This window comes from Larus michahellis, chromosome 4 (genome assembly GCF_964199755.1).
Source record: "Larus michahellis chromosome 4, bLarMic1.1, whole genome shotgun sequence".
Taxonomy (NCBI): Eukaryota; Metazoa; Chordata; class Aves; order Charadriiformes; family Laridae; genus Larus; species Larus michahellis.
The window spans coordinates 77,963,501-77,989,139 of record NC_133899.1 but is presented as its reverse complement, the minus strand read 5'-3'; the positions used below and the strand labels follow the sequence as shown (position 1 = coordinate 77,989,139).

The 25,639-nt window shown below is 41.5% G+C and overlaps 1 protein-coding gene across 3 annotated transcripts; it reads left to right on the top strand.

Moving 5' to 3' along the window:
• The first annotated feature begins 28 nt into the window (after nt 1-28).
• On the top strand, nt 29-25,218 carry GTF2H1 (general transcription factor IIH subunit 1). 3 transcript variants are annotated; one of them, XM_074585787.1, is made up of 15 exons: nt 29-260; nt 4,216-4,384; nt 6,210-6,402; nt 8,732-8,894; nt 10,566-10,659; nt 11,375-11,524; nt 15,092-15,171; nt 16,483-16,613; nt 17,772-17,859; nt 19,178-19,266; nt 20,103-20,220; nt 21,081-21,171; nt 22,604-22,719; nt 23,633-23,725; nt 24,323-25,218. In XM_074585787.1, exons 2-15 carry the CDS (start codon nt 4,231-4,233, stop codon nt 24,407-24,409), a joined length of 1,647 nt encoding a protein of 548 aa, XP_074441888.1. In that variant the 5' UTR covers nt 29-260; nt 4,216-4,230; the 3' UTR covers nt 24,410-25,218. The 3 variants fall into 3 exon arrangements, with proteins under 3 accessions (XP_074441888.1, XP_074441891.1, XP_074441890.1); XM_074585790.1 differs by lacking the exons at nt 16,483-16,613; nt 17,772-17,859 and having other exon boundaries at nt 121-260; XM_074585789.1 differs by lacking the exons at nt 17,772-17,859; nt 19,178-19,266 and having other exon boundaries at nt 121-260.
• Nucleotides 25,219-25,639: the final 421 nt, after the last annotated feature.

Sequence of the window (25,639 nt, the reverse complement as noted above, 5' to 3'; positions counted from 1 at the left end):
GAGGGGGGGAAGCCGGCCTGCCCCACGTGACCGCAGGGGACGCGCAGTGGCGGCGGCCCGTTCCCCTGTCACGTGAGGCAGGCGCCTTCCCCCCTCCCCCGCCCTCCCCGCGGCTTGTTCCGGTCACGTGCCCGCCCCCTGCCCGCCCCATGGCCCCGGCGGCGGCCCGACCCCCGTAGCGCCCGCTCCCGCCCCGGGCCCCTCCCGCCGGCAGCAGACAGCGCGCCGGCCCGGAGCAGGTCCCTGCCGCCGCCCGCACGGTAAGGATCCCGCCGGCGCGGGGGATGGGGAGGCGGTGGTGGCGGCGGCTGCTCTGCCTGTGTGTGTGTGTGAGGGGCAGCGGGGCCCGATCCGCCGCCCGGCCCCGGCGGTTCCCTCCCGGAGATGGTGGGGGAGCGCTGCGGCGGGCCGGGCGCGTTGCGGTGGTGCCGCGGCGGCCTTTGGCCTCCCGCTCTTCCTCCCTGCCCGCTCCTAGCCGCGGCGCCGTTTAACGGCGGCGGCCTGGAGGGGTCGGGGGTGCCGTGCGGGAAGGCACCGAGAGGCGCGGCGGCAGCCCCCCGGGGGAGGGGGGTGGCGGGAAGATGGAAGCGCGGCGCTGGCGGGACCGTGGCTGGAGGGCACCGGGATTCACCCGAGCGCTCGGCCGCGGCTGCGGGCCCTAGACAAAGAGGTGCCCTCGCAGCGCCTTCCCGGGCCGCCGCCAGTGCCCTGCTGGGGCCGTAGGGGCTGTCCCCGGGCCCGTTTCGCCCCCGGCAGAAGCGCTCCAGGGAGCGCAGGTGATGCGGAGGAAGGGAGGCCGGGGTGACCCCTCGGGGGTGCCAGCTGGGTTCTTTCAGCCCGCTGGTGTCCGAGGCAGGCGGTACTGCTCGCACTTGCCCGTTCTGCTGGGCTGTGTTCTGTCCCCAGCTGCGCCGCTGCCCCTCGGGGTGCTGCTCTCATGGCTCCCGGACCCCCCAGGAGTCCCTGGGCTGTGCGGGTGAAGCATCGGGGCCCGGCTGCACACTCGCGCCTCTGCGGTTCGGTCTGGGCCATTCGTGTAGATATTCTGCTGTTCCCTGTCGGGTCAGAAACCTAGCAGCAAGGCCTGCATCAAATCTGTCAGAGCTTGCCTGCCAGCCCATGCCTGACAATAATCCTGATTATTAAACTGTGTAAAGGTTTCCTCTGTTTCTGCTTAGAACTTGACAAAAGCACATGGAAAGACGAGACGAGTGAAATGCTGGTAATGGAGAGCGTTGAGAACAGGTGGTGTAAGGAACAGAGGTACCTGGTTTTAAAAGTGGATAGGAAGAGCCACTATGTTAGAGCAAGGATAGCTGTTGTAATTTGACAGTATTTCCAGAAGCTGCATTCGCTCCCACAGAGCTAGGAGGGGAGAGGTTATAGGTGAATAAGCAAACAGCACCTCTTTTTTGGTTTTGTGCCAGCACTGAAGCTTCCTGATAGACCTTGACAGTTGTAAACTGCAGCTGAAATTAACATTCTCAAGACAGGCTTGATGACAAGTCATACCCCATGGATTAGGGCTACTGGTTGATCCAAGTGCTTTTCAGACTATTAACCATCACTTCAAAAGCGCTACTGCTGGGGAATTTAGAATATACTGTGTCTGACCTTCCTCTTCTGGAAGGTACTTAAAGCAGAGAAGGGTCTATCTTCCAAAACTTGCAGCTGAAGAACTGTAATGATTATTCTTTTAGCATCAGATTAAAATTACCACGTAAAGCTGTAAAATAACAGAATTTCTTCATATATGTGTTGCAGTTCTAGCCCCTTGAAGCAGCAGTGTCATCATCCGCAGTACTGATTCCTGGAAACTTCAGTTGTTAAATATAGAGGTTATGAGATTTGGGCAGGAGTGAATAGACCATTGATGGCTCTCGCCCTTCTGCATAGTAAGCCTTAGGTGTCCAAAAAGAAAAGAAAATGATTGGTGTACCGTGTGTGCTGAGTGAGGATGTAGCTTTCCCCTCTGCAGTCGGTAGGAGACCATACTCATGCTTTTCTAGCAGCTAGGCAAGATTTCTATTTTAGAATTTTTCCTGTACTTCTTGTAACAAGAAGCCATCTTGTTTTCATTAGTGAAAGACAGCAACTTTCCTAAATCCTCATTATTAGTATGTTTTTTATTCTTTCTGATGTACTGTTCAAAAGACAGCTCCGGGTTTTCTCCATTCTGGGTAATGCTTACTGTGCTTGTGAATTGTATCATCCTACTGCCACCATAAATTACTGCATGAAAAAGGGAGCACGGCAATGATATATATAAGAACAGCAGTGAGGTAGTGTGTTCACCCTCTCAGAAGGTAGAATGAGCCACTTGTGGGATAATTGTGCATTCACAGATTGCACACTGCAGGGTAGTGTGCTAGAAGCACCGTGGTTGTAAAGAAGAAGTTGCTAGCTGCTGATCGTTTTCTTCCCTAGTTGAAAGACTGGTTGTAGGTGGGTGAAATAGCATGGTAGAAAAGCAAATCAACTTGCATCAGAATGAGCCTGACTATGGAAATGCTTTCCTTTTTCTTTCTGTTCAGTACAGGTTTAATTCCTTTGCATTCTGTGGCTTTGCCTCTACTGTGTTGGATAATAATGACCTTAAAGGACTGTAAAGTAACAAAGGGAGAAAAATGCCCAAATCCTTAGTCTTGCGTATGTTGAGGTTTCTAGTGTATTAGGGTCTGTGGCCAGCTGCCTTTTTCCGGTAAGGATAAGGTGCTGATGAGAGGCTACAGACCTGCAACAGGAAACTACATAAAATGGTAGTGCGAATACCACTGAGAGAGAATAATGCTGCTGGGGAGACTGTAATGGATTATGCTAGGAAACAGCCCTGAAATCGTGCCATGCAGTTTTCTTTGAGAGAGAAGTATTAGCAGAGCTGATCTGAATGTGGCACAGCGTGTTCTAGTGACTGCTGCAGTGATGCTGATGTGAAACCCCACGTTCAGCTCCACGTCACTGAAGTCTTTGGCAAAGCTTTGGCAGACTGAAATGATGAAAGAGCAAAGCTTAAGTGCAGAGCCCTTTTGCCATTAAGTTTTTCCATGTAGTATTTTACTTAACTCATTTCGGAAATGGGCTTGTAAGACTTCTGCTGAACAGAATGCTATGCTGCTTCCTAGATCTTCAGAGTAAAATATCCCATCTTGCTGCTGTTTCTTTAAAGAAAAAAAAAAAAGTATGTGAATTTAAGTGCTTAGAATTATCATTTTGTGACACTTAGTAGTAGTGCAATAGCTGATGCAGGTTACTGTTTGAAGTTTGATGCAGGGCCCAGCAAATATTACAGGTATTCTAAACCACATGAAACGTGCATATCAACATTGGAAAATACTATTTTACATATCAATAGTAAAGTCAGTCAGACTATACAGTTACAGCAACCATACCAAAGATGTAATTTTTTGATAGGTGTATGACAGTATTTTAATAGAATGTAGTCATACTTGCGGCATCCTTAATCTCTTGAGAAATTTAAGGCTGTAGGGTGAACCTGTACAGAGGAGTGATAGTGACTGCTGGGGAGAAGAATGCAGCAAGTATCAAAAGGCTTGTTGATGTGAGACTGGTCACAAAATTAGCATGGTGTTGAAGCAGGTATAACATCAGTCCCTCGGACTTTGGGGGAGAGGGGTAGGAAACTGGCCAGCTGCAATCAAGTGTACAAAGCATTGTTCGAGCCTTGGGCAAAAACGGCCACAATAAGATCAGGAGTGTAACAGGGCTACCTTATCTTTAGCACAGAGAACTGAAAATCCATGATTTTTTACATACCTAGTATCCTTTCCCTTTCTGAAATGACTTAACATCTGCCATTCGCACTGAAGAAGGGAATTGCTGCCAAATGCCAGAGGAGATTTGGAATTTATGTCATTGCTTAGCTTGAGTATTCTGAACTTGAAAAACCAGTAAAGGAACGTTAAAACAGGAAAATTTGGTTATCAGCTTAAATGTAAGATTTGGCTTCTTTTATTGGAGCAAAAGCAGTATCAGCAATATCATTAGATGAATTGTTTAGGTAGCTAGCGATATCTTGTTTAAATAAATTCGCAGATTGCGCTGACAGAGGGGAGCATGTTTATCTGGAATGTTTCAAAAATGATGCAGGCATTAATGAGTAAATGTGGGGTTTAATGTTTTGATGTAGAAAGGAGTAGTGAAAGAGTTACAGCAAAAACAATTATACTAATCAGCTCAACTGTATGTTTTTAATAGCTCCTTATAGCCACAATGGCAACGTCATCTGAAGAAGTGTTACTGATTGTAAAGAAGGTACGTCAGAAGAAGCAGGATGGAGCTCTCTACCTTATGGCTGAAAGGATAGCATGGGCACCTGAAGGCAAAGACCGATTCACAGTCAGCCATATGTATGCAGACATAAAATGTAAGTGAACACTTTTCCTATTCCAGCTTAGTAAACAGTATTTTGAGAAATGTTTAAATGCAACCCAAAGCTTCTTTGCTGGAAAACACCAGTAGGTAAGTTAGGAAGGTTGCAAGTATCTGGAGCTTTGACTAGGTTGTTCTGTGTAGCAGCAGAGATCAGGACCATGGTGAAGTATCACCAGTTTATTAAGGATGCTACTGCAGAACTTCTGTAGTCTCCAGATGTTTAAGTTATACTGCATTTAATAGTAACTTTTGATAAACTTCTGCAATAAATTGAACAGAAAAATAATCTATGCCATATGCTTGTGGAGGGAAGGGTGGGAGGAGGGTTGAGAAGAGTATAGCATTTTCAGGGTCTAACACAGAAACTATCTGGCATGTCATCTGTTAAAACTATGCAGCTAAAGCTGTTTCAATTTTCGTATAAAATGGACCTTGCTGTTTTATTTTCATCCAACAGACCATAGCTTCAGAAGTGCTAGATCTGTAGTTTGGCCTAACCGGTAACATTCCAAATAAGTGTTTGCTGTTGCAATAGCAGAGTACTTGCAAGTCAAAACTGAATAGTAAATGTCTATAGCACGCTGCCTTTCTGGCTCCAGTTAGTGCTCATATTCCACGTGCTGTAGTGCCAAAGAAGGAACAATAAGAAAGTTGTATGTGTCACTTTGTAAAAGTTTAGTGATTATTGCTGTTTAAAGTCATATACAAGTATCGCAGCATGATCAAAAGTGTGTGTGATGAATCAGAACTAATACGCTGTTCTTAAATACGAACGTGATAACAAATTTAAAAGCTCGGTTCACCTGTAATAGTCAACTTTGTGAAGGTTTTATTTAGCTATTAACTTAAGTTTAAGCAGGTTATATTTTAAATATTTACATGTATAGTCATTGAAGTCTTTTTAACGTAGATGAAAGATGTTCTATTTTTTCATCTAAAATTGAAAAAAGGCGGGGTGGGTATTTGTACATGTGTAATAGAGACAATGATTTAGTGGTGACATCTCGTTCTGGTCCTCCCACTTGCACTGAAGAAAGGGGTAGAATCCAAAGTTAGTTTAGTGCCATTTGCACTGCTACGCTGAAGTCCATATAACACAACAGTCCATAAACGTAGTTGTTCTAGCCTCTGCTCCCTCTGGTTACAAGAAAGGAAGCAGGAGTTAGGTTTTTTGTATGAGTCACAAGGGTGTAATAGCACCTTGGAGGCCTTGGGGATCGACTTTGGGAGTACTAATGGCTAAATGTACGTACCACACCACTTGAAACCAGCTGTCAACAGAGGTGCTGTTACCCGACCCTGCATCTGCTTTCTTACCACTTTTGTGCGGGAACTGGTCCAGCTGGAAAAACAAAAGGGACTTACTTTTCAGTGGATCAGTTCCTTGGTTCGGCTTGCTGCATGAACGCTAACACTTGTACAAGAAAGGCAGCAGGAAGAAGTGCAAAGGGGGAATGAGGTTGTCACCTTTCAGCAGCACCTGGATTGGTACCAGGTTAAAGTGTCCAAGTGATGACAATCGAATTTGTAGCAGTTCTCTTAATGGAGAATGCGAAGATGAATTAGGGCTCCTGAACAGTAGCTGAAGGATACTGAGCAATGGGCTACTGGTGTCTGTGTCTTGTGTTTTAGAGACAAGGTGCAGGGTTCAAACTAATTTAAGGGGAAGACTGACTGTTCCACTTTCATGGCTGGAATTCACACACAGGATAATAGTATTTAATTGGATGACTGCTTATAAGCAAATGTTCTAGTGAAGAGAGTTTCTTGTATAAGCTCAGTGTCTGTTGCTAATTAATACTTTCTGTGTAATCTAGGCCAGAAAATCAGTCCAGAAGGTAAAGCTAAAATTCAGCTTCAGCTAGTATTGCACGCAGGGGACACAACCAACTTTCACTTCTCCAATGAAAGCACAGCAGTGAAGGAGCGAGACGCGGTAAAGGATCTTCTTCAACAACTGTTGCCCAAGTTCAAAAGGAAAGCTAATAAAGAACTTGAGGAGAAGAACAGGTAAAGGGAAAGGAGCCTTAAAGTTTTTTGGGCCTATCTATAGTGTATTTCTGCTGACAGTTGTTATTGCCACATTGTTACTGCTACGACACTTGTTTCCCTAGTGAAAATCTTCGGCTTTCAATTTAGAGGCAGTTCCTTGAGGCTTACGTAACTGTAACATGTTGAAACTATACTTGTGTTCTCAGTGACATGTCTTGAGGTGTAAAGGCAGCCAGCCCGGCTGCCACCCCATCTTTGTTATCCATGGTTATGAGATGAAAGCACCTAACTGGCAGTCCGTCTCTTTAGTCTTCTTAAATATATATGTATTGGTTAGAAAGGCTGCTTGAAAGACTTTTTTTTTTTTTTTTTTTCCTCTTTTCCGGAAGTTATCACCTTCCTTGATTTGTGATTTTTTTTTTTTTTTTTTCTTCCTGTATAACCTCTTCCCCCTCAAATCTTCTTTCCTGGTGTTTTTTTATACTCTACTAAATTGCTAGGTATTTTCATGCATCTAACTTGAGATGCAGTAGTTTGTTATTTGGCATATGAGATGTTTATTCTAAAATATATTTTGAGAAGATGTTTAGGACCTAAGTCCTTTTCCCAAGAGGGCTTTTAAAATACGCTTCCGTTCCTTTAAAATGTTTGTGTTAAACCAGTCCACGTGGCCACAGAGCACCCTTCTCTGCCTCTCCCCAGATGAGTTTCACTTCATTATAGGATCTGCTGTGAATCCTGTATCTGCTAGCCTCTGTTTCCAAAGACTGGTCTAGCTTTGAACTTAGGTAAGTTAAAGCTAGAATTTCAAAACATAGATTTCCCAGCAGAAGGGCGAGAACACTTGTGCTGGAGCTCTTACACATCTAGGATTAACTGGTTCCAGTACTGCAGTGACCACTAGGATCTACAGCAGTGCAGACTGCTTTGGCACTATTAGCATACTAGTTTCTTTATGCTATGGGCCTTATTTCTGACAGTGTACATGAGCAGTCTTAGCTCTGAATCTTTGTATCCTTAAATGCAGTTTTACAGTATTATGCCATGTGCCATTAAGAGCTTTTCCAGTTACAGAAAAGCCAGAATCTCTGCACATACTCAGGCATAGTCTGTTCTGTTGGTAATTAGAAGTCCAGGTCTAGTGATGGGGCTTCATTAGCTTAATTTGCAACAGATGGGGCAAAAAAGTTTCCACCTGTTTTGGAAGGGTACTTCATCCACAATCCCTGTGGCACTGCCTCCCATTTATTGATATGTGGGGGTCAGGTATGTACCAAAATTCCAAGTTTTAATGAAATAGTTAGAATAACAGACTGCTTCCTGCTGCGCTAATGAGTAAGAATTGCCACTAATCCATATTTGTACCAACAAGAAAAACTGGAAAAACCTTAGTGGTTAAGACATAATAGGGATGTTCTGCCACAAAGCATTCACTTCCACTTCATCCTTAGAGCAGCTATAGACTTTCATTCAGTCCAGAATGCACTTTATCCATGTTCTCCCCTAGACCACATACTATGTATTCATAAGATGTCTTTTTTGTTTGTTTGTTTGCAAATGATCCAGACCCTGAGGTACATGCTGAAGAGTGTTTAGGTTATTAGCTGATTGTGAACACACATGCAAGTTTCCCTGAAAGTACCCTAGTGGGTTTCAAATTAGGTATACAGCTGTATGAAAAGCTCCTTAAACATGAATTAACTGAAGTTTCGGGTGCATACACTCTTTGCATTTTGGATAGTAACAGTGATACTGAATGTTTCTGTAGCACTTGTGCTACATGTGATAGTTAAGAAACCAACAGAAACTTAAATGAACAAACAACTCGGGATAACGTGTGTTTTAAGGTATCTTATCCCATGCATGTTTTCTAATTTGTATGCTTGCACTAGAATAGAGACCTGTAGCTACTGAATTTTAAGATCTTAAACAAGAATTGCATAGTGCTGAAATTTCTTCGCCCCCTGCCAAGACCTTTGTTATGGAAGTTCAAGAAAATTCATTGTGCTTTTACACTTCAGGAGACGTCAGTCCTGGATGTGCAAAGACACAAGAGCACCACAGAACATTTTAGGACAAGATGTTAATCCCACATTAACTTTTTCCTAGTCATTACTGTTTTCTAGCATTTAATGCTATTCTTTAAACTTTTTTTTTTTAGTTCTTTAAGTCTTTTGAAACAAATATAGCTATTGAGGCTGGTTGTTTACACAGTCTTGTTAAGAAATACACAGCATTTTGAAAGAAAAGTTGGTTTCTGTTCCTTTTGTGAACTCATGTTAGTTATGGAAATCCTAGTGATTTATTCTGCAGCGTTTCAATTCTATTCAATACATTCTTTTACCAGAATGCTGCAAGAAGATCCTGTTTTGTTTCAGCTCTATAAAGACCTTGTTGTGAGCCAAGTAATCAGTGCTGAAGAATTCTGGGCCAACCGTTTAAGCCTGAATGCAGGGGATAATTCTGCAGCACCTAGCAAGCAGGATGTGGGCATCTCCGCAGCATTTCTGGTACGTTGAACCTCTAATTTTAAGGGTTTTAGAGCAAACAAATTGAGGAAAGTGAGAGTTCTGCTCATATACTTTCTTCCCGTGTACTTTAATGTTGTTCTTTCCTGGTTCCTCAACATCTCTCTGCATGTTTGTTAGACTATTCCAAGTGTAAAGGAGAGGAAAAAAGTTCTACACAAATATGCAACCTCAAAACTTTGTCAATTTAAGATGCTCAATTTGGCCTTTAAATTGACAACAGGCAGATGGTGTTTATACTGCTGCTCTGCCTTCCATAAAATAGGAATAATGGTGAACCTTCAGTCACTAGATTACAGTGTATTAACTCTATAAATTAAAAAAAAAAAGTATCTATTGCAGCATTGATATGCATAAATGAAGCTGCAAAGACTTTCCGCACAAAAAGTTTTATGCCCTCCCCAATTTCTTTAAACCAGTACATGCTTTCAGCTACTTGAAGAACAATGGGTGTATCTGAAAGCTTGTTTCATCTCTCTTTCCCCAACTTTCAGTTATGTTCCCCATTTGTAGAAACCATGCATCAGTAATCTCAGTGCAGTCTAAAAGTAATCCAGGTACAATCTTCAGATTCCTCCCACAGAGACAAGTTTCTGCTTCGGCAACAAAATTCATACAGATTATGACTCTTTAGCTGGAATCCCGTTTCTACCTTTGTAATGACTGTGTACGTGTCAAGGGTTTGGGAGGGAAAGAGGAGGTGGGAGTTGTTTTCTGACTTAACTGCTGTACAAGGACTTGTTTTTTCCCCCTAGAAATACCTCAGTCAGTTACCAAATGAACCTGATGGCTCTGATTTCCTGTCTCTCGTTATTCTTACGCATTAACATTTAAAAAAAACCCAACCAAACCCGAACCTTCAAAACTGAAGCTTTCTTAAAATAACTGGTTGTGTTTGTGTACTTCGCATTTGTGAAGAAAACTTCAGATATTTGTGTGTCCTAGTTCAAGTTAAAATAACTATCTGGCTCTGTTCAGAATGAGTGTTTCCCTGGGAAGAAGGTGATACAGAAAAAGGAAGAAAAGGAAGCAGCATACGCAATCATGTACTTTTTCCTGTTACTGAGAATTGGACTGAGCTTGCTCGCTCCAGAGCTTCCTAAAGAGATCACTGAGATCTAACTTGCAAGTTCTAACGAAGGCTTACTCTCAGTTTTTAAATTTGATGTTATTTATCAATTATACTGAGGTGCTTTTAGTGTATAAGAAAATAAGATCTAAGAGCCATAAATCCTTTTTTGTCACTTCATTATTATCACTGATTATTCACTAGAAGAATTGTTGAATAAACAACAAACGATTAGGCATACACAATAAGCATGCCTATTTTTACTTTGAAACAAGGGTATATTAAACAAAACATACCTTATTTTGACTGGTAGGAGTGGTCTTTGCTTTTCGTCTTCTAAAGCTTACAGTCTATTTGTTGAATCATCCCTTAAGTGGCAAGTATAATAAAGCAATTAATGCATGTTCTTTCATTTCTCATTCTAAAAATACCTATTTATGATCAAATATGCTATGGATTTTTGGAGGAGGAAGATTATTTTATCTGCAGCAGAATTTGATTGCAAGATGCCATTTTTTTTTCCTTCCCAGTTACAGAAGGCATTCAGATATGACTGATTTTCCTCCCTCTATGCTTTTTCTTAGGCTGATGTACGGCCTCAAACAGATGGCTGCAATGGTCTGAGGTATAATTTGACTTCGGATATCATTGAATCCATATTTCGAACATATCCTGCAGGTAAGAAGAGTGATTTACATAACAAATACATGCATTTAATATTTGTTTTTTACTATCTTACAGTGGGAGGACTAGGATGTTAGTCTGAACCTGGAAGTATAAAGGACCGTATCTTCAGTCTTCTGGATGATTTTCCCTGCCTTGTCTGAGGGATGGAAAAAAGCATGTGTTAAAACATGCTTTTGAAATGAAAACTTGATTTCGTTAAATTAAAACATTTTAACTTGTTGTGTTGACTTTTTTTTTTTTAAATTGTGAGTAGTTTCTTGACTCCCATGATACTTTCCTACTCAGCATTTCAATTAATTGTTATTTTTCATTAAATCACCTTTGGGAGGAAAAGATTGCCATTGTTCCCCAGCACTATTGTTGAACACTTAACACCAAGTCATTTTGGCCCCAGGTTAAAAAGACTAGATCCATTCTGAGAATAACTAGAACTCTGGCAAATCGGACTTCTTGTGTGTGTGCAATTCAAATTGGAGTATTCACACTACGGTTACATGCATTTCTTTTCAAAGCATTAGCTAGCGTTGCAGGGCAGAAGAGAGTACCTATTTACTCATGCTTAACTACTGCATTCCCTTACATTTAATTGGCATAAATGAAGGCAGCATTAGACAGAAAGTAAGGAAGCACGCAAGGAAATTTTAACATAAAATACCACATTAAGATTTGCGGAACAGTGTGTAATTATTATCGGTTTTTTTCACAGTGAAAATGAAATATGCAGAAAATGTTCCACATAACATGACCGAGAGGGAATTCTGGACACGATTTTTTCAGTCTCATTATTTCCATCGGGACAGGCTCAATACAGGCTCAAAAGACCTCTTTGCGGAATGTGCCAAATTGGATGAAAAAGGTAAGCTTTTTGACTTTGTTTCTGCAGTAGGCTGCTACAGTCTTACATATATCATAGAGCACAACACTCAAGGTGTAGCTAGTAAACCTAGCAAAGCTGAAGTAAAAAGTTTTCTTTATGTCCGTTTACTGGGCATCTTGTTTGTTGAACTGTAAAATGAAAGCTACAGATTGTCACTGAAAGTTAGCTATCACTTTGCTATTCTTAGCATGTTTGATAGTGAGTGTATTTCTTGAAACAAATTAGCCTTTGGAATCATAGAATGGTTTGGTTTGGAAAGGACCCTAAAGATCCTCTAGTTCCAACCCCCCTGCCATGGGCAGGGACACCTCCCACTAGACCAGGCTGCTCAAAGCCCCATCCAGCCTGGCCTTGAACACCTCCAGGGTTGGAGCATCCACAGCTTCTCTGGCCAACCTGTTCCAGTGTCTCACCACCCTCACAGTAAAGAATTTCTTCCTGATATCTAATCTAAATCTACTCTCTTTCAGTGTAAAACCGTTACCCCTCACCCTATCACTACACTCCCTGATGAAGAGTCCTCCCCACCTCTCTTGCAGGCCCTTTTTAGGTACTGGAAGGCTGCTGTAGGGTCTCCCTGGAGCCTTCTCTTCTCCAGGCTGAACAACCCCAACTCAGCCTGTTGTCACAGGTTCATGTGCTCCTTATGTTGGGGGCTCCGGACCTGGATGCAATACTCCAGGTGGGGTCTCACAATAGTGGAGTAGGGAGGGAGAATAACCTCCCTCCACCTGCTGGCCAAGCATATGGTTGGCTTTCTGGGCTGCAAGCACACATTGCCAGCTCATGTTGAGCTTCTCATCAACCAACGCCCCCAAGTCCTTCTCCTCAAGGCTGCTCTCAATCCATTCTCCACCCAGCCTGTATTTGTGCCTGGGATTGCCCTGCCCTGACCCATGTGCATGACCTTGCACTTGGCCTTGTTGAACTTCATGAGGTTCACACAGGCCCACCTCTCAAGCCTGTCCAGCTCCCTCTGGATGGCATCGCTTCCCTCCAACATGTCGACCACACCACACAGCTTGGTGTCGTCGGCAAACTTACTGAGGCTGTGCTCAATCCCACTCTCCATGTTGCCAACAAATATGTTAAAAAGCACTGCTCCTGATACCAACCTCTGAGGAACACCACTCATCAGTGGTCTCCACTTGGATATTGATCTGTTGACCACAACTCTTTGAGTGTGGCTATCCAGCCAATTCCTTATCCACTGAGTAGGATGTAAGATGAGACAAGGATGTAATGCGGGACAGTGTCAAATGCTTTGCACAGGTCCAAATAGATGATGTTCTTCCCATATCTGTCAATGCTGTAACCCCATCACAGAAGGCCACCAAATTTGTCAGACATGATTTGCCTATCAGGGCTTTAGCTTTCCTAACCTGATCCCTGGCTGCTCAGACAACTTCTCTGTATTCTACCCAGGCCACCTGTCCTTGCTTACACCCTCTGTAGGCTTCCTTTTTGTGTTTGAGGTGCTTGAGCTCCTTTGTTCATCCATGCGGGCCTCAAAAGTGGAAAGCACTAGAAATGCTTTTTATCATAACTCATGCAACAGTAAATCTGTAATAATTTCACAGAATCACGGAATCTTCAGAGTTGGAAGGGACCTCTAGAGATCATCTAGTCCAACTCCCCTGCTAGAGCAGGATTGCCTAAAGCACATCCCTCAGGGCTGCATCCAGGCGGGTCTTGAAAATCTCCAGAGAAGGGGACTCCACAACCTCCCTGGGCAGCCTGTTCCAGTGCTCTGTCACCCTCACTGTAAAGAAGTTTTTCCGTGTATTTGAACGGAACTTCCTATGTTCTAGCTTGTGCCCATTGCCCCTTGTCCTGTCGCTGGGAACCATTGAAAAGAGCCTGGCTCCGTCCTCCTTAAACCCACCCTTTAGATACTTGTAAACATTAATCAGGTCCCCCCTCAACCTTCTCTTCTCCAGGCTAAAGAGTCCCAGCTCTTTCAGCCTTTCCTCATAAGGGAAGTGCTCCGGTCCCATAATCATCTTGGTTGCCCTACGCTGGACTCGCTCCAGTAGTTCCCTGTCCCTCTTGAACTGGGGAGTCCAGAACTGGACACAGTACTCCAGTTGTGGCCTCACCAGTGCAGAGTAGAGGGGGAGAATGACCTCCCTCGACCTACTGGCCACAGTCTTCCCTATGCAGCCCAGGATGCCATTGGCCTTCTTGGCGACAAGGGCACACTGCTGGCTCATGGATAATTTGCTGTCTACCAGGACCCCCAGGTCCTTCTCCTCAGAGCTGCTTCCCAGCATGTCCGCCCCTAACATATACTGGTGTGTGGCATTCTTCCTTCCCAGGTGCAGGACCCTACACTTGCTTTTGTTGAACCTCATTAGGTTCTTCTCTGCCCAGCTCTCCAGCCTGTCCAGGTCACGCTGGATGGCAGCACGGCCCTCTGGAGTGTCGGCCACCCCTCCCAGCTTGGTATCATCAGCAAACTTGCTGAGGATACACTCTGTCCCTTCATCTAGGTCATTAATGAATATATTAAACAAAATTGGTCCAAGTATTGACCCTTGAGGGACACCACTCGTTACAGGCCTCCAACTGGACTCTGTGCCGCTGATCACAACCCTCTGAGTTCTGTCACTCAGCCAGCTCTCGATCCACCTCACTGTCACCTCGTCTAGCCCATACTTCCTCAGCTTCCTAATGAGGATGTTATGGGAGACAGTGTCAAAAGCCTTGCTAAGGTCAAGGTAGATAACATACTTTTTCCGTAATTTCCATAATTTCCATAACATACTATCATGCTAGATCGATTATGCTCTACCATCAGTTAATATGGAATAACTTTGTTCACATAAAGCGTTGTTTTGTGGTATGTGCACAAATTACAGCAGGTATAGCTTTTGTTATAGATCAGTTTTTAGTAACAGACAAATACAGATCCTGTTTAAGATTTTTCAGAGGAGTTGCCATCCCTGTTCTCTGTCAGCCATTTTAATCTGAAATCTTAGAATATTATCTGACTTAAGTTTTTATTGAACTTCTGAGGTAGGTTTGTGATGATACAGAAGTGTGGGGAGTTGAGATGACTTAACACCATTCCTTAATACATATTCTGACTAATGAAAGCATTCTATTAGGAATCCACAGCCCTTCACAAGTAAAAGCTATCGCCGGATATAAATTACCATTCTACCCAAGACAGGGCAGCAAAACAGTGCTGAAATTAGAAGAAACACACAATTAAGGCTTCCCAGTTACCACTAACACAACTAATATTACTGTATCTTCAATTATTTTTTTTTTTACTAAACAGTATTCAGTGATGTGTAGAAGTTGATGAAAACTGTGCTAATTACTAGGATGATCTTTTACAGTTATTGTAAACTTGCCAAGTTTATTGTTTATTTTAAATAGAACTTTGAAAGGGGTTGAAAGTTGTAGTCACAGTGATACTTGGGCATCTGCAGAACCTCTGTCTTCTCCTTTTAAAGGTTAATTACAATCTAATAATCCCACAATTATTCCTATTTGTTTAGATACAGTTTTTCATGTTTTTTTCTTTGTTTTATACAGGGTTAAAAGCAATGGTGTCTCAAGGAGTGAAAAACCCTCTGATAGATTTAACAGCTTTGGAAGATAAAACATTAGATGAAGTAAGTACTCGGCAAACACCCACCCTCCCACCCACCCTTACTTTCATTGAAGGAGAAAATGGGTCCATTTCCTGTTAAAATAACTACAAACGCTAATTCTAAACCACATCACTTACTAGGCTGCTGCTATGGTTGGGTAGTCAACATTTACATGCTTGTATGTGTGTAAAGAAATTGAAATTGGGCCGATGGACCTGTATATGCCTCAGATGTCTGCCTTAGTGTACTGTGTATAAAAGCAAGACTTCCTTTATTTAAAGAATTATTGCTTCACTTGGATGGCTCTTTTGTCTGAACTGAACTTTCTGGTTTCTTCCTAACTTTTAGAAGCTGTGACAATGTACAGAAGAGTAGCACAAAACAGGAAAAAGTCTTTGCACTTGTTCTCACTTTGAATATTGCTATTTGATTCAGCTTTATTTTAATGACACTTTACAAAGGTTTCTTTGTTTAGCTTTAAATACCATGTTTTGCTAAAAATATGACTAACTTAGACTATTACCTGCCTCCAAGTACAAATTAAAACAATTGTTGTAAATGGTGTACCATAATGTGAAATAACTTATAGATGGACTTTTCTGCATTTGATTTAACTTAAACTGTTGAGTTGTAATTAATAATGATGCTGCATGTCTAAGTTGTTTGGGTTTTTTCCTGGTAAGATTGTACAAAGCTAAGTCTGAAACTGGACTAGGAGTTTAGGATAGGTATGTTTGAAGTGCTGTGCAAACTGCCCTAGTTTGCTTTTGAGACTGGTTAACTGCAAGCATGAAACTGAGCATGGGGTAAAGTGAGCTGCCTTCAGCCACCTGGTAATGGGGGAACGCTGCCAACATTAAGGCTTGAGGTTTTTTGAATTCCTAGTGGTATCACATCCTCCTGACAGGTGTCTTTTAGCCTGTGGGCTGCTAGTGTCCCACAAGATGTTAAAAAGAGGTCAGTAAAACAATTGCTAGGTCTTATTTGCCATCAGTGCCTGTCTGCTTTGTACAGGTGATCCTTCAATTTTTTTTAAGCCATTCTGGTTTTACTTATAACAGATCATGGTCTTATAAAACTACGTGTTTAAGAATTTTTTTATTTTCTCCGACACCTCTAAACTGCCAAGTGCTAGCAGAATAGTCTGTGGAGTTTCTTCAAAGTACATAAAGTAATGGCAGGGGGAGGTAGGAAATTACTGCTTCAGATGATGATGCAGTAACACACAATAAAGTTCATAGGAGGTGGCACGTGGGCTTCTTGACTCAATGGAAAACAGAATCATCTTTGTGGTTTTGGGGCAGGAGGTACCTAATGTTGTTTTCTTTGTAGGGCTATGGTGTTGCTCCTGTGGCCTCTACATCAAATGCCTCAAAATCCGCTAGAGAAAGTAGTAATGCTGCCATTATAAAACGCTTTAATCATCATAGTGCCATGGTCCTTGCAGCTGGCCTCAGGAAACAGTAAGTTTCAATGTTGTGTAAAAGCTTTTTTGTAACAAATTTTAAGGAATTTCCAAAAGGAAAATATATCTTCAATTACTCATCCAACCTTTTATTAATTTTTAAGAATGAAGTATTTTTCTCTAGAAATGAAAATACCTTTAGGTTCCATTTGACTTTATAAAAGTTCTTCAGAGCTGTCTGAGATGACAAACGCTATTTTTAGCTGAGTTGTTATGGTACAAAGCAGATCAAAAAAGGAGAGGATGTGTCTGCCTTAGTTTTGTGGTCCTGGGGAAGGCTGCAGAAGTAGTATTCTGCAGAAGTAGTGTGCAGGGAGTTCCTATTGCCTGCCTTCCAGGAGCAGGTCTGCTGGGGCTTCCTGTAGTGGCTGTGCATGGACATAAGTAAATGAGGAAGCAAAAGAACAGCGTGGTGTGGGTGGATCAGATGAAAGATTCCTCCAGTGCAGTACCCTGCCCTGACCAAAAAAATGTATCAGCTGGTTATGTATATTTACAGTAACCTTCAGAAATGAAACTTCTTAAAAGAGGCATGAAACGTGTTTGATGTGAAATCTACTTTACAACTGGTTTATAAACAACTACCAAATGATTACTACTCGCAAATCCTACAGATCTTACCTGTGTGAGATCTTAAGGAAATGCTTGTGTGTAGCTGTGCTCCCTCATGTTGCTCTTCTGTCTTGCACAAATTGAACAGTGGACCTCAAACAGTCTCTTTTGGGTAATGTGTGTTTCTGATTCTTAGTTCAGAAAGAGACAAAACAATAGCTTTCATTCTGAAACAGTAGTATCTCAGGGCTCCCATGGTTCTTCTAATACCTGGTTGTCATAAGTGTGTATGCAAAATGTTTCTAATTTAGTCATGATTTTGCTGTGTCCCACTTGCATTGTTGGCATGCTACTATTTCTGAAGAGAGGGAGAAGCACCCTCCCCCGCTGTTGAATTTCCCCCTTGACAAACAGGGTTATTTGAAGAGGTTGTTCCTTCTATCTAGATCAACTTTTAGAAATGAAGACATAAAGGGAAAAAAGTTGATATACAGTATATGAACATGTATATAATTTTTTTGAAACAGATGTATTTACTTTGTCTCTAGCTTATATCTTAAGTTTCCTGTGAGGTGAATTCTTAATGCTGTTTCTCTATTTTAAGAGAAGCACAAAATGACCATTACAGTGAGACCAGCAGTACGGATGGAAACTCCAGGGATTCAGATTTCTTTCAGCCACCAATTAAAAAGGTATAAAGTTAGCTGATGTAATTCCAGTTGAATGGAACTGGAAGCTCTGTCTCAAAAGATTGATGAGAGTTCCTTATTTGTTTTATGATGCATCTGAAGTGACACTTATGTAGCTTTGCTTGTAAGTATATAGAATAAGAACCTGAGGGCCTGTAAGGAGCTTTGTACCTCTGTTAGTAAACACAAATAAATTACACCTTGAAGTATTGTTCTGTTTATCTCTTCAGTAGTGCCCAGTGAAGGTAGAAAATTTCCAACATGCTTCTGATTGGACCCAGAAATCCGGTTCTTTCCACTCAGTGCAGTTCTATTTTTGCCTCCCTCCCCCTTTTTTTTTTTTTCCCCAAATACCTGAAAACTTCTAGAGAACATCCATCTGAAAGAGATAATGGTGTTCAAGCACCAGTATTAACCTGTGAAGCATATTGTCTGCAGAGGGGATGATTAAACTGGCACACGGCCAGTTTAAGGTCAGAAGCTGAAGCGAGGTTAAACAAAGCGTAGTGATGCCCAGAGCACTGAAATACAGGGCAACAGCCTGTTTTAGACTAACCGTAGCAGCTAACAAGGTAGAAGAGAGTACTGTAATTGCTACAAAACTGAATTGAATACTCTTGCTAGAGTTGACAGCCTAAATAGAAAAGGCCAAGAGGACTCAAAAAACCCCTGTATATTGTGAGAAAAGGTTGTAGAATACACGTGTTGTTAAATGTTGAGGTGGTCAACAGCTTTGGCTTTCCTGAAAGCTATGTTTTTTACTGGGGAGTAAGCAATATACCAGGACTAGAATAAATGTGTTGAGAAGATAAGTGAAAGCGTAGCATGAGAGTAGGAGACTTCAAAAGTAGTTTTCTCACTGTACAAATCTGATATCACTGTGCCTCTCGCCACTAATGCTCTAGCTCTGCTGTCACCAAATCGCTTGGGTAACTATTATGGTTTTAGCCCTACACTCTTACACGCCAGCCATTAAACCATTACTATTTCTGCTAATGCAGAGATAGATGGACATAAACAGAGAGCACAAAGAATGAGCTATGTATAGCAGAGCACTTCTTGGAAGTGGCAGGGACTGCAAGTTTTGGCCAGAATCTGCAGAAAAAGTGGTAGTGCCAAGACTTCCAAATTGCAGACTTTAAAGAATATCGGGCACTGCTCCCTCTGGAGGGTAGACATGAACTATTCCACACTTTCATTTTCTTTAAGGTTTTAGTAACCCTTCCGCTCAAACTCAGTGAACTGGAGAAAAAAAAAAGGCACTAGATGCACCGAATTGTGTCCTCATTAGTAATGTGTATAATCATTTGGCTTATTTTAGGTGAAACTGCAGGAGTCCATTGAATATGAAGATTTATCAAAGAATAATAGCATTAAAACTATTGCACTAAACTTAAAGAAGTCTGATAGGTAAGTTAACAAAATATGCACCGCTATTTCAGCATATTCAATCTAGCAGGTCTCATCACAGCCTACACAGAATCAGCTGATTTAGTCTCTACTGTGCCACACTCCAGTGTGGTTAGACTAAGTTTAAAAACCTAATATGAACTCCTGCATAAACCAACTTCCAAGTAATTCCCCTTTAAATTTGTATTTTGATTTCATCTTGCTTTTCAGCAAGTTTTAAGTCTTTGTAAGCCCACTTGAAGGGCTTTGACATGTAATTTCTGTGAAAGTCTGACAGACGTGTACTCATGATTCAGCACTTTGTGGCAGCTTACAGTGGAAAAATGTATGTATTACATGTGAAAATACATACAATTCCAAGGAAAATCCACTCTCAGGCAAAAAAAGCCCAGTTGGGATAGTTTGGACTGCTCGCTGCGCTAGTGTTTTTGTAGTAATAGTCCTCTTGTTTTCTAGACTGTTGAGTTTGAGAACCATAGATATAACTTCAGAAAAGGAGTGATACCACAGGAAAGAGCGCAGTTCCAAATGTCCACCAAACTTCATGTACTTGGTTTCAATTGGAAGTCCTGTGAATTCCTCCATTCTAACAATATTCCTGGAACTAGGTGGCACGGATAGCACTTCTCTTATCTTGCTGCCATATCATCCCTAACCCAGTCTCTTCCTATGTGGCAATGTATTTTACTTTGTCAATAAGTAAGATTTAGATACTCGTGTCAGCAGTTGCAAAGCATCTAAAATTGTCAACGTTTGAAGAACTGTCTACTGAGTTTGGCCTCTGTTGTACCAACACTCCTGTTAATACACTTTTCTCTCCTTTTCTGATCTCACAGGTATTATCATGGTCCAACTCCAATTCAGTCACAGCAATATGCAACCAGTCAGGATATAATTAATTCTTTTCATAGTATTAGGCAAGAAATGGAAGCATATGTACCCAAACTAACTCAGGTATGTAAAAATACTCAAAAAAATTCCCTTCTCGATATTACCATCTTGCTTTCTGTATAATCTTGTGTCTCACATCTACTGGAATTTTAATTTTTCAGGGTAAACTTTATTGTCTCCAATAGTTTTATGTTATTTTAGAACTTTAGGCAATACCTTCTGAGCTATTGTGTTTAAAATCTAAACGATAGGAAATGGAGTCGCTGCTGATATTCAGAGTTACGTTCTACTGTTACCATATCATTTTGAGGAAATGGTAAAAGTAGTAAAGCAGGACAGTCGTGCGCCATGAAGCACAGGCTGATGTCACTGATCCCACCCTGTGAAATTTAGGATGTAATCATCTTAGGAGGTCATAGTAAGCAGGCTTGTAACTGAACGGGTCTTTCGCTCCTAAATACATGTAGGTAGGATGTTCAATCTCACTGTGGGCTGCACAGCAGCTCTGTCCTGGCAACTGGAGGGCAGCATAGCCATGTAGCCAGTCTCCCCAGCCAGTATCTCAGCTTCCTCTGTGAATCAACCTAGACTTGGCCCTAAGTAAAGCAGCCACAACTGTGAACGTGTCACATTTCAGTATAGTAATTCTCTGTCTCATTTCAAAGTAGCTGCACAGCCAGTTCACATACTAGCTAAAGAAAAGGTTTGTTTGCCTGTAATTAATTGGAGAGCTTTCACTGAAAACATGAGCTGTATCACTTGAAGGTACTATGTCTAATTCTGGAGAAGAGCGGACTCTTCATCAGAGCTTCTGTTGTATCTTCTCAAGCGTATCTTTGCCATGGGAGTTCAAATACAACTTATTTTAAAAAGATTTTGTTGGAAAAAGCGATCTGAAATATTTGTTCCCTCTCTCCCTTCAGGTTCTTTCAAGTGGTGATGCTACTAGCACTATTGCAGTCCTGTCACCTGGAGGAGCACTTATGCAGGGTGGAACACAGCAAGCCATAAACCGTAAGGCTTTAGGATGTATAATACTTTAATCGTATCTTATTGCATTATACAGCAGTACCTGGCTTGCTGTTTCATCTCCCTCTTACAATATGTTACAGTGATAAAGGAAATTATAGAAACACGTAGCTGGAATAATACTGGGTTACAGCAACAAAAGAAAAACAACCACCCAGCCACACCATGAGGCTGGTACTGGCTACACCAGTACTGAAGCAAGTGAATAAGAAAATTTTACAGACCAAGTGATGAAGGATACACTTGATACTCAGTCCTACAGATAATGGGTTTTGCTTCTTCAGCATTTCTCTTTTCTGATTTTTTTTTTTTCCCCCCTGTAGTTTGGAAAATAAAGGCATATTCTGGGAAAGCTCTAAGGAGGTGAGGTCTAGATAATTGTCTGGAACTAGGTTTTTTGCGGCCTGCATTTAAGATACACAGCTTGCTGTGGAAAAGGACAACTTTATTCTAGACTGCAAGGGCAAACCAGACAGCCCCTCCTTCTCACATCTCCATTCAACCACCCCTTTCCCTGTTGTCACATTCCTGCCAGTTTGAGTTCCTTTCTCTTTAGTTTCACAGCAGATGAATCCCTGTTGTCACAAGCAGGGTTTATAACGGTTTTCCACTTTAACTTGTGTTACTTGCTCTGAAGAGCAGCAGAAACTAATTCAGACAGCTGAAAAAGCAAGTATGAGTTCTTTATGGTACTGAAAGGAGTCAGCAGTCGGGAGTGAGGCTTTTTTACTGATCCCAGTTGACATACTGAGTGGTACACTCCACTTTGAGCCTGATCACCATTTTTTTTTTTTAATTTATTTTAAAACCGCCTCATTCTAGAGTTCGCTATTCACTATGCTCCTGTCATCCTGAATGACTGCTTGTGCTTTTTGCCTTTGGTTTTTACAGTTGTGGTTTCTTTCCTGTTCTTGAACCCTGTCGCCCTTTCTTCTTCTAGAGGATCTTGGATACAGTTCCTTGTTCCTGCTTGGATCTTTCACCTTCCACATGCTGTGACCATATTCTTATTGCCAACATAAGAGAGAGAAAATCTTGCAGTATCCACCACGCAGTAGTTAGTACCACGCTGTGAGGAGAACGGGGTGCTGGTCCCAGAAGCAGTACTGCCACACTGTTGGAACAATACAAATATACTGCTTCTAATCCTGGATTAAGTTTGCCCATTCTTTGCCTGGCATAAATCTCCCTTTTTTTAATATATAAGCTTCCAAGTATATAGCCATAAATAGCGGCTGACCTGACCTAATACTGCTGATGGTCCTCCTTCAGGGGTGAGGCACCTCAGTGTTCCCTCCCAGCCAACCTTTCTGTGATTCTAGTAGAAATGTCTATTAATGAACTCCTTCATCAGCCTTGCATTCTGATTTTCACGTGACAGTTTTTGAGTGATGTGACAATCTTTTTCCTGTTGCAGAGATGGTGCCAAATGACGTTCAGTCTGAACTAAAACACTTGTACGTGGCAGTAGGGGAACTGCTACGACACTTCTGGTCCTGCTTTCCTGTTAACACACCATTCCTAGAAGAAAAGGTAAGGCAGAGCTTCCTAGTGTGGCCCTGGTTGTGATGTGGCCAGATCTTGGCATGACTGTCATTAACTTGGAAGTATAGAACTCGTACGTAGGCTTTAAACCAGTGCAGCATTTCCTCATCCCTAAAGCTGAAGGTCACAAAACAATGTAAAATGCTACTTTTTTTTCAGCAATTCTGCTGGTGCTATAGGTTAAAATCAGCCTTGTTGCTGCATGCCTGTTAGCCCCCTTCAGGAGCAGTTGCTGTAAGATAGTTTCAAACAGAATGGTCAGCTATAGTCCAGCTGCAGATTTTTCATCGCCAGTTTAAAACACACAAATTAAAGCCTCCCTTCCCCAACTCTTAAGACGTAACCTCTGCGGTGACAGTAATAATAAAGTTTTCCTTATTCTTCTATCCATTGCAAAAATCACTCAGTCATAGCTTCAAAACAGACGCTGCTTTTTAGAACAAAGTTGCCTTGAAGAAGAGGTGTCTGCCTACAGCCAGGCATCTGATTGTAACTATTTTTCTGTTGCTATTCTTTCTTTTGACCTCATAGGCATTATAAAGATAAAAATTTGCATTCAGATATGTTGGATTTTCTGCTGCAAAATGTGGCCTGAAAGTCCATGGTACGGTCTTTGCTTGGAGCAAAAAAAGATGGTTCTGTGAATATCTTGTTATCGTATTTAATGCTAAACTAATAATGATAGCAGTGGCACACTGCACTTCCAGTCATATTGCACTTGCCTCAAAATACGCACTCAAGGATTGTTAGAGACTGATATTTTAACAACTTTTCTTCCTCAAACTATACATAAAGTAGCCCCCAGAATTAGGTACGAGGTGTTTTGTTGAAGAACAATTTGTTAAAGGAAATGAAACTTCTGTACAAGTGATTATAATACTGGTTTCTGTGTCTCTCTCAGGTTGTGAAAATGAGGAGCAACTTGGAAAGATTTCAGGTTACAAAGCTCTGCCCATTCCAAGAAAAGATTCGGAGACAGTATTTAAGCACAAATGTAAGGGGAAAATACTCTTTAATTACGTAGGTGATTATTACTAATTTGAATCGTAATTATCAGAGTATGGTAGCTTTGTTACCTCTTATCCTAGGGCATTTTAAGTTTTTTGTTAACTAGGAAATGGGGTACACAGTTATGCATGTTTTCTCTCCCTGTATAACTTGTGGAGTAATTCCAAAAACTGTCAAGAACTATAATTTGAAGTTACCCAAGTGAGACGATATAAAGGGGAAGTCATGTTTTGTTTTTCACTTCCACCATGAAGTGGAACTTTAGCAACTTCAAAACGGTATCCCACCATGTCAGACATGAAGTGGTCACAGACTACATACTCGAACAGACAGCACAATCAAGTGTCACTTCCCTGTGACCTGCTCAGCTTAGTAGCCCTCTGAACTGCTCCCTCTACAGATACTTTGCAGTAGAGCCTCAAGGCCCTTTCTCTCTTTATCTGGCATACCTCTTTGATTTTAGTGAGATTACTCTTAGTGAATAAAAGGAAGAATCCAACTGAGTATCTGACCAAAGAAAGGGAGGGGAGGGCATCTGCTTTCCAGTAGCTGGGACATTTTTTTTTCCCTCTTAATGTTTCAGTTGGTAAGTCATATAGAAGAGATGCTGCAGACGGCCTACAATAAGTTCCATACATGGCAGTCCCGGCGTATGCTGAAGAAGACGTGAAAATGCATGCTGTACAGGTTTGAGAGCAAAATCTGCAATAGGTATAGGAGTACAACCTAGCATATGTGCAGATCTTATAGTTGTTGCAGGAAGACCTGCAAGCTGTGGACTTCTGGAAACGATGCTAACTGAACTTGCACATTTTCGAAAAAGAACTGAGATTAAACTTGAAAACTAGGGAAAAAAACCAAGGAAGAACCAAAACAGAAGAGCTGAGGCGCAAAAATATTTAAAAAGACACTGTTTACTGCAGTTACTCAGGAACTGCTTTTGATTTGCGTAAAGAGCTGCTTTCAGAAATAAAAAATTTAAAGAGGGTGTATTAATAAAATCTGTTTTTCTGTCTAATTTTTTTTTATTAAGATGTGTATGGCACAGGGTAGAACTCAAGCGTTTTTCTTCACTGGATTCTGACAGTTTTATTGAATTCTGTTTGTACTTTCTGCAACAGTTTAACAGTGATATTTTAAAATACAGCTGAGACTGTTTTTGCTTCAAACATCTGGGAGAGTGTAGCTGTCAGAAGACAAGCTTCTGCCATATGTTTCCCCACCAATTGGAAGCAAGAGACATTGCACTGAAAGCTGTTGATGGTCTGGGGTCCCTAAAGGCACATGGGGGCAAACTTTTGCCTGAAGTCTTGGATTTTTATGCAGAATTTTTTCAGCCATCGGTTTTGCATGTTTTCCTTTTGAGTGCAAGTGTGTGCTACTGCAGTCTTTTTTTTTTTTTTTTAAACGGAGGCATTTGTTCTGAGGAGAGAATGCATTTTTAAAAATGAAGTTAAATAAAGTTTCTTACAAAAGTCATTTATTTTCAATTCTTAGACATTTTTTATTTCTCCTCCTAAATGTGTTTTCCTTCACTCTTCCCTTTTGACTGTTACACTATTTTTGGCGAATTGATAATCATTGCAGAGAGGAAAATCGTGTTATTTACACAATGTCCATAGGTATTGGGAATCTGTGCCATACTTTGTTCCAAATAGAATGAGTTCACAGTTTCAGACCAACTTGTCTTGTATTAAATGTGACTTAAATGCAAAGTAAACCTGTTTTCTATAATATATGCAGTTTAATGACATCCTTGTATTTTGTTGTCATCTTGACTGTACTAAAGCCCAGTATGGGCTACTGAACTTTTTTACTTCTGACAAAACGTGACTGTTAGAGTATAAGATGCATTTACTACAAGGACAAATCAGAGTGACAATACATATTCAAAGCAAGC

Bases quoted from the DNA above. Each gene is read 5' to 3' on its own strand.
- GTF2H1 (XM_074585787.1), top strand. From the start codon at position 4,231: ATGGCAACGTCATCTGAAGAAGTGTTACTGATTGTAAAGAAGGTACGT. The intron at 16,614-17,771 runs GTAAGTTTCAAT...CTCTATTTTAAG, and splicing joins GCAGCTGGCCTCAGGAAACA to AGAAGCACAAAATGACCATT. The intron at 22,720-23,632 runs GTAAGGCAGAGC...TGTCTCTCTCAG, and splicing joins CACCATTCCTAGAAGAAAAG to GTTGTGAAAATGAGGAGCAA.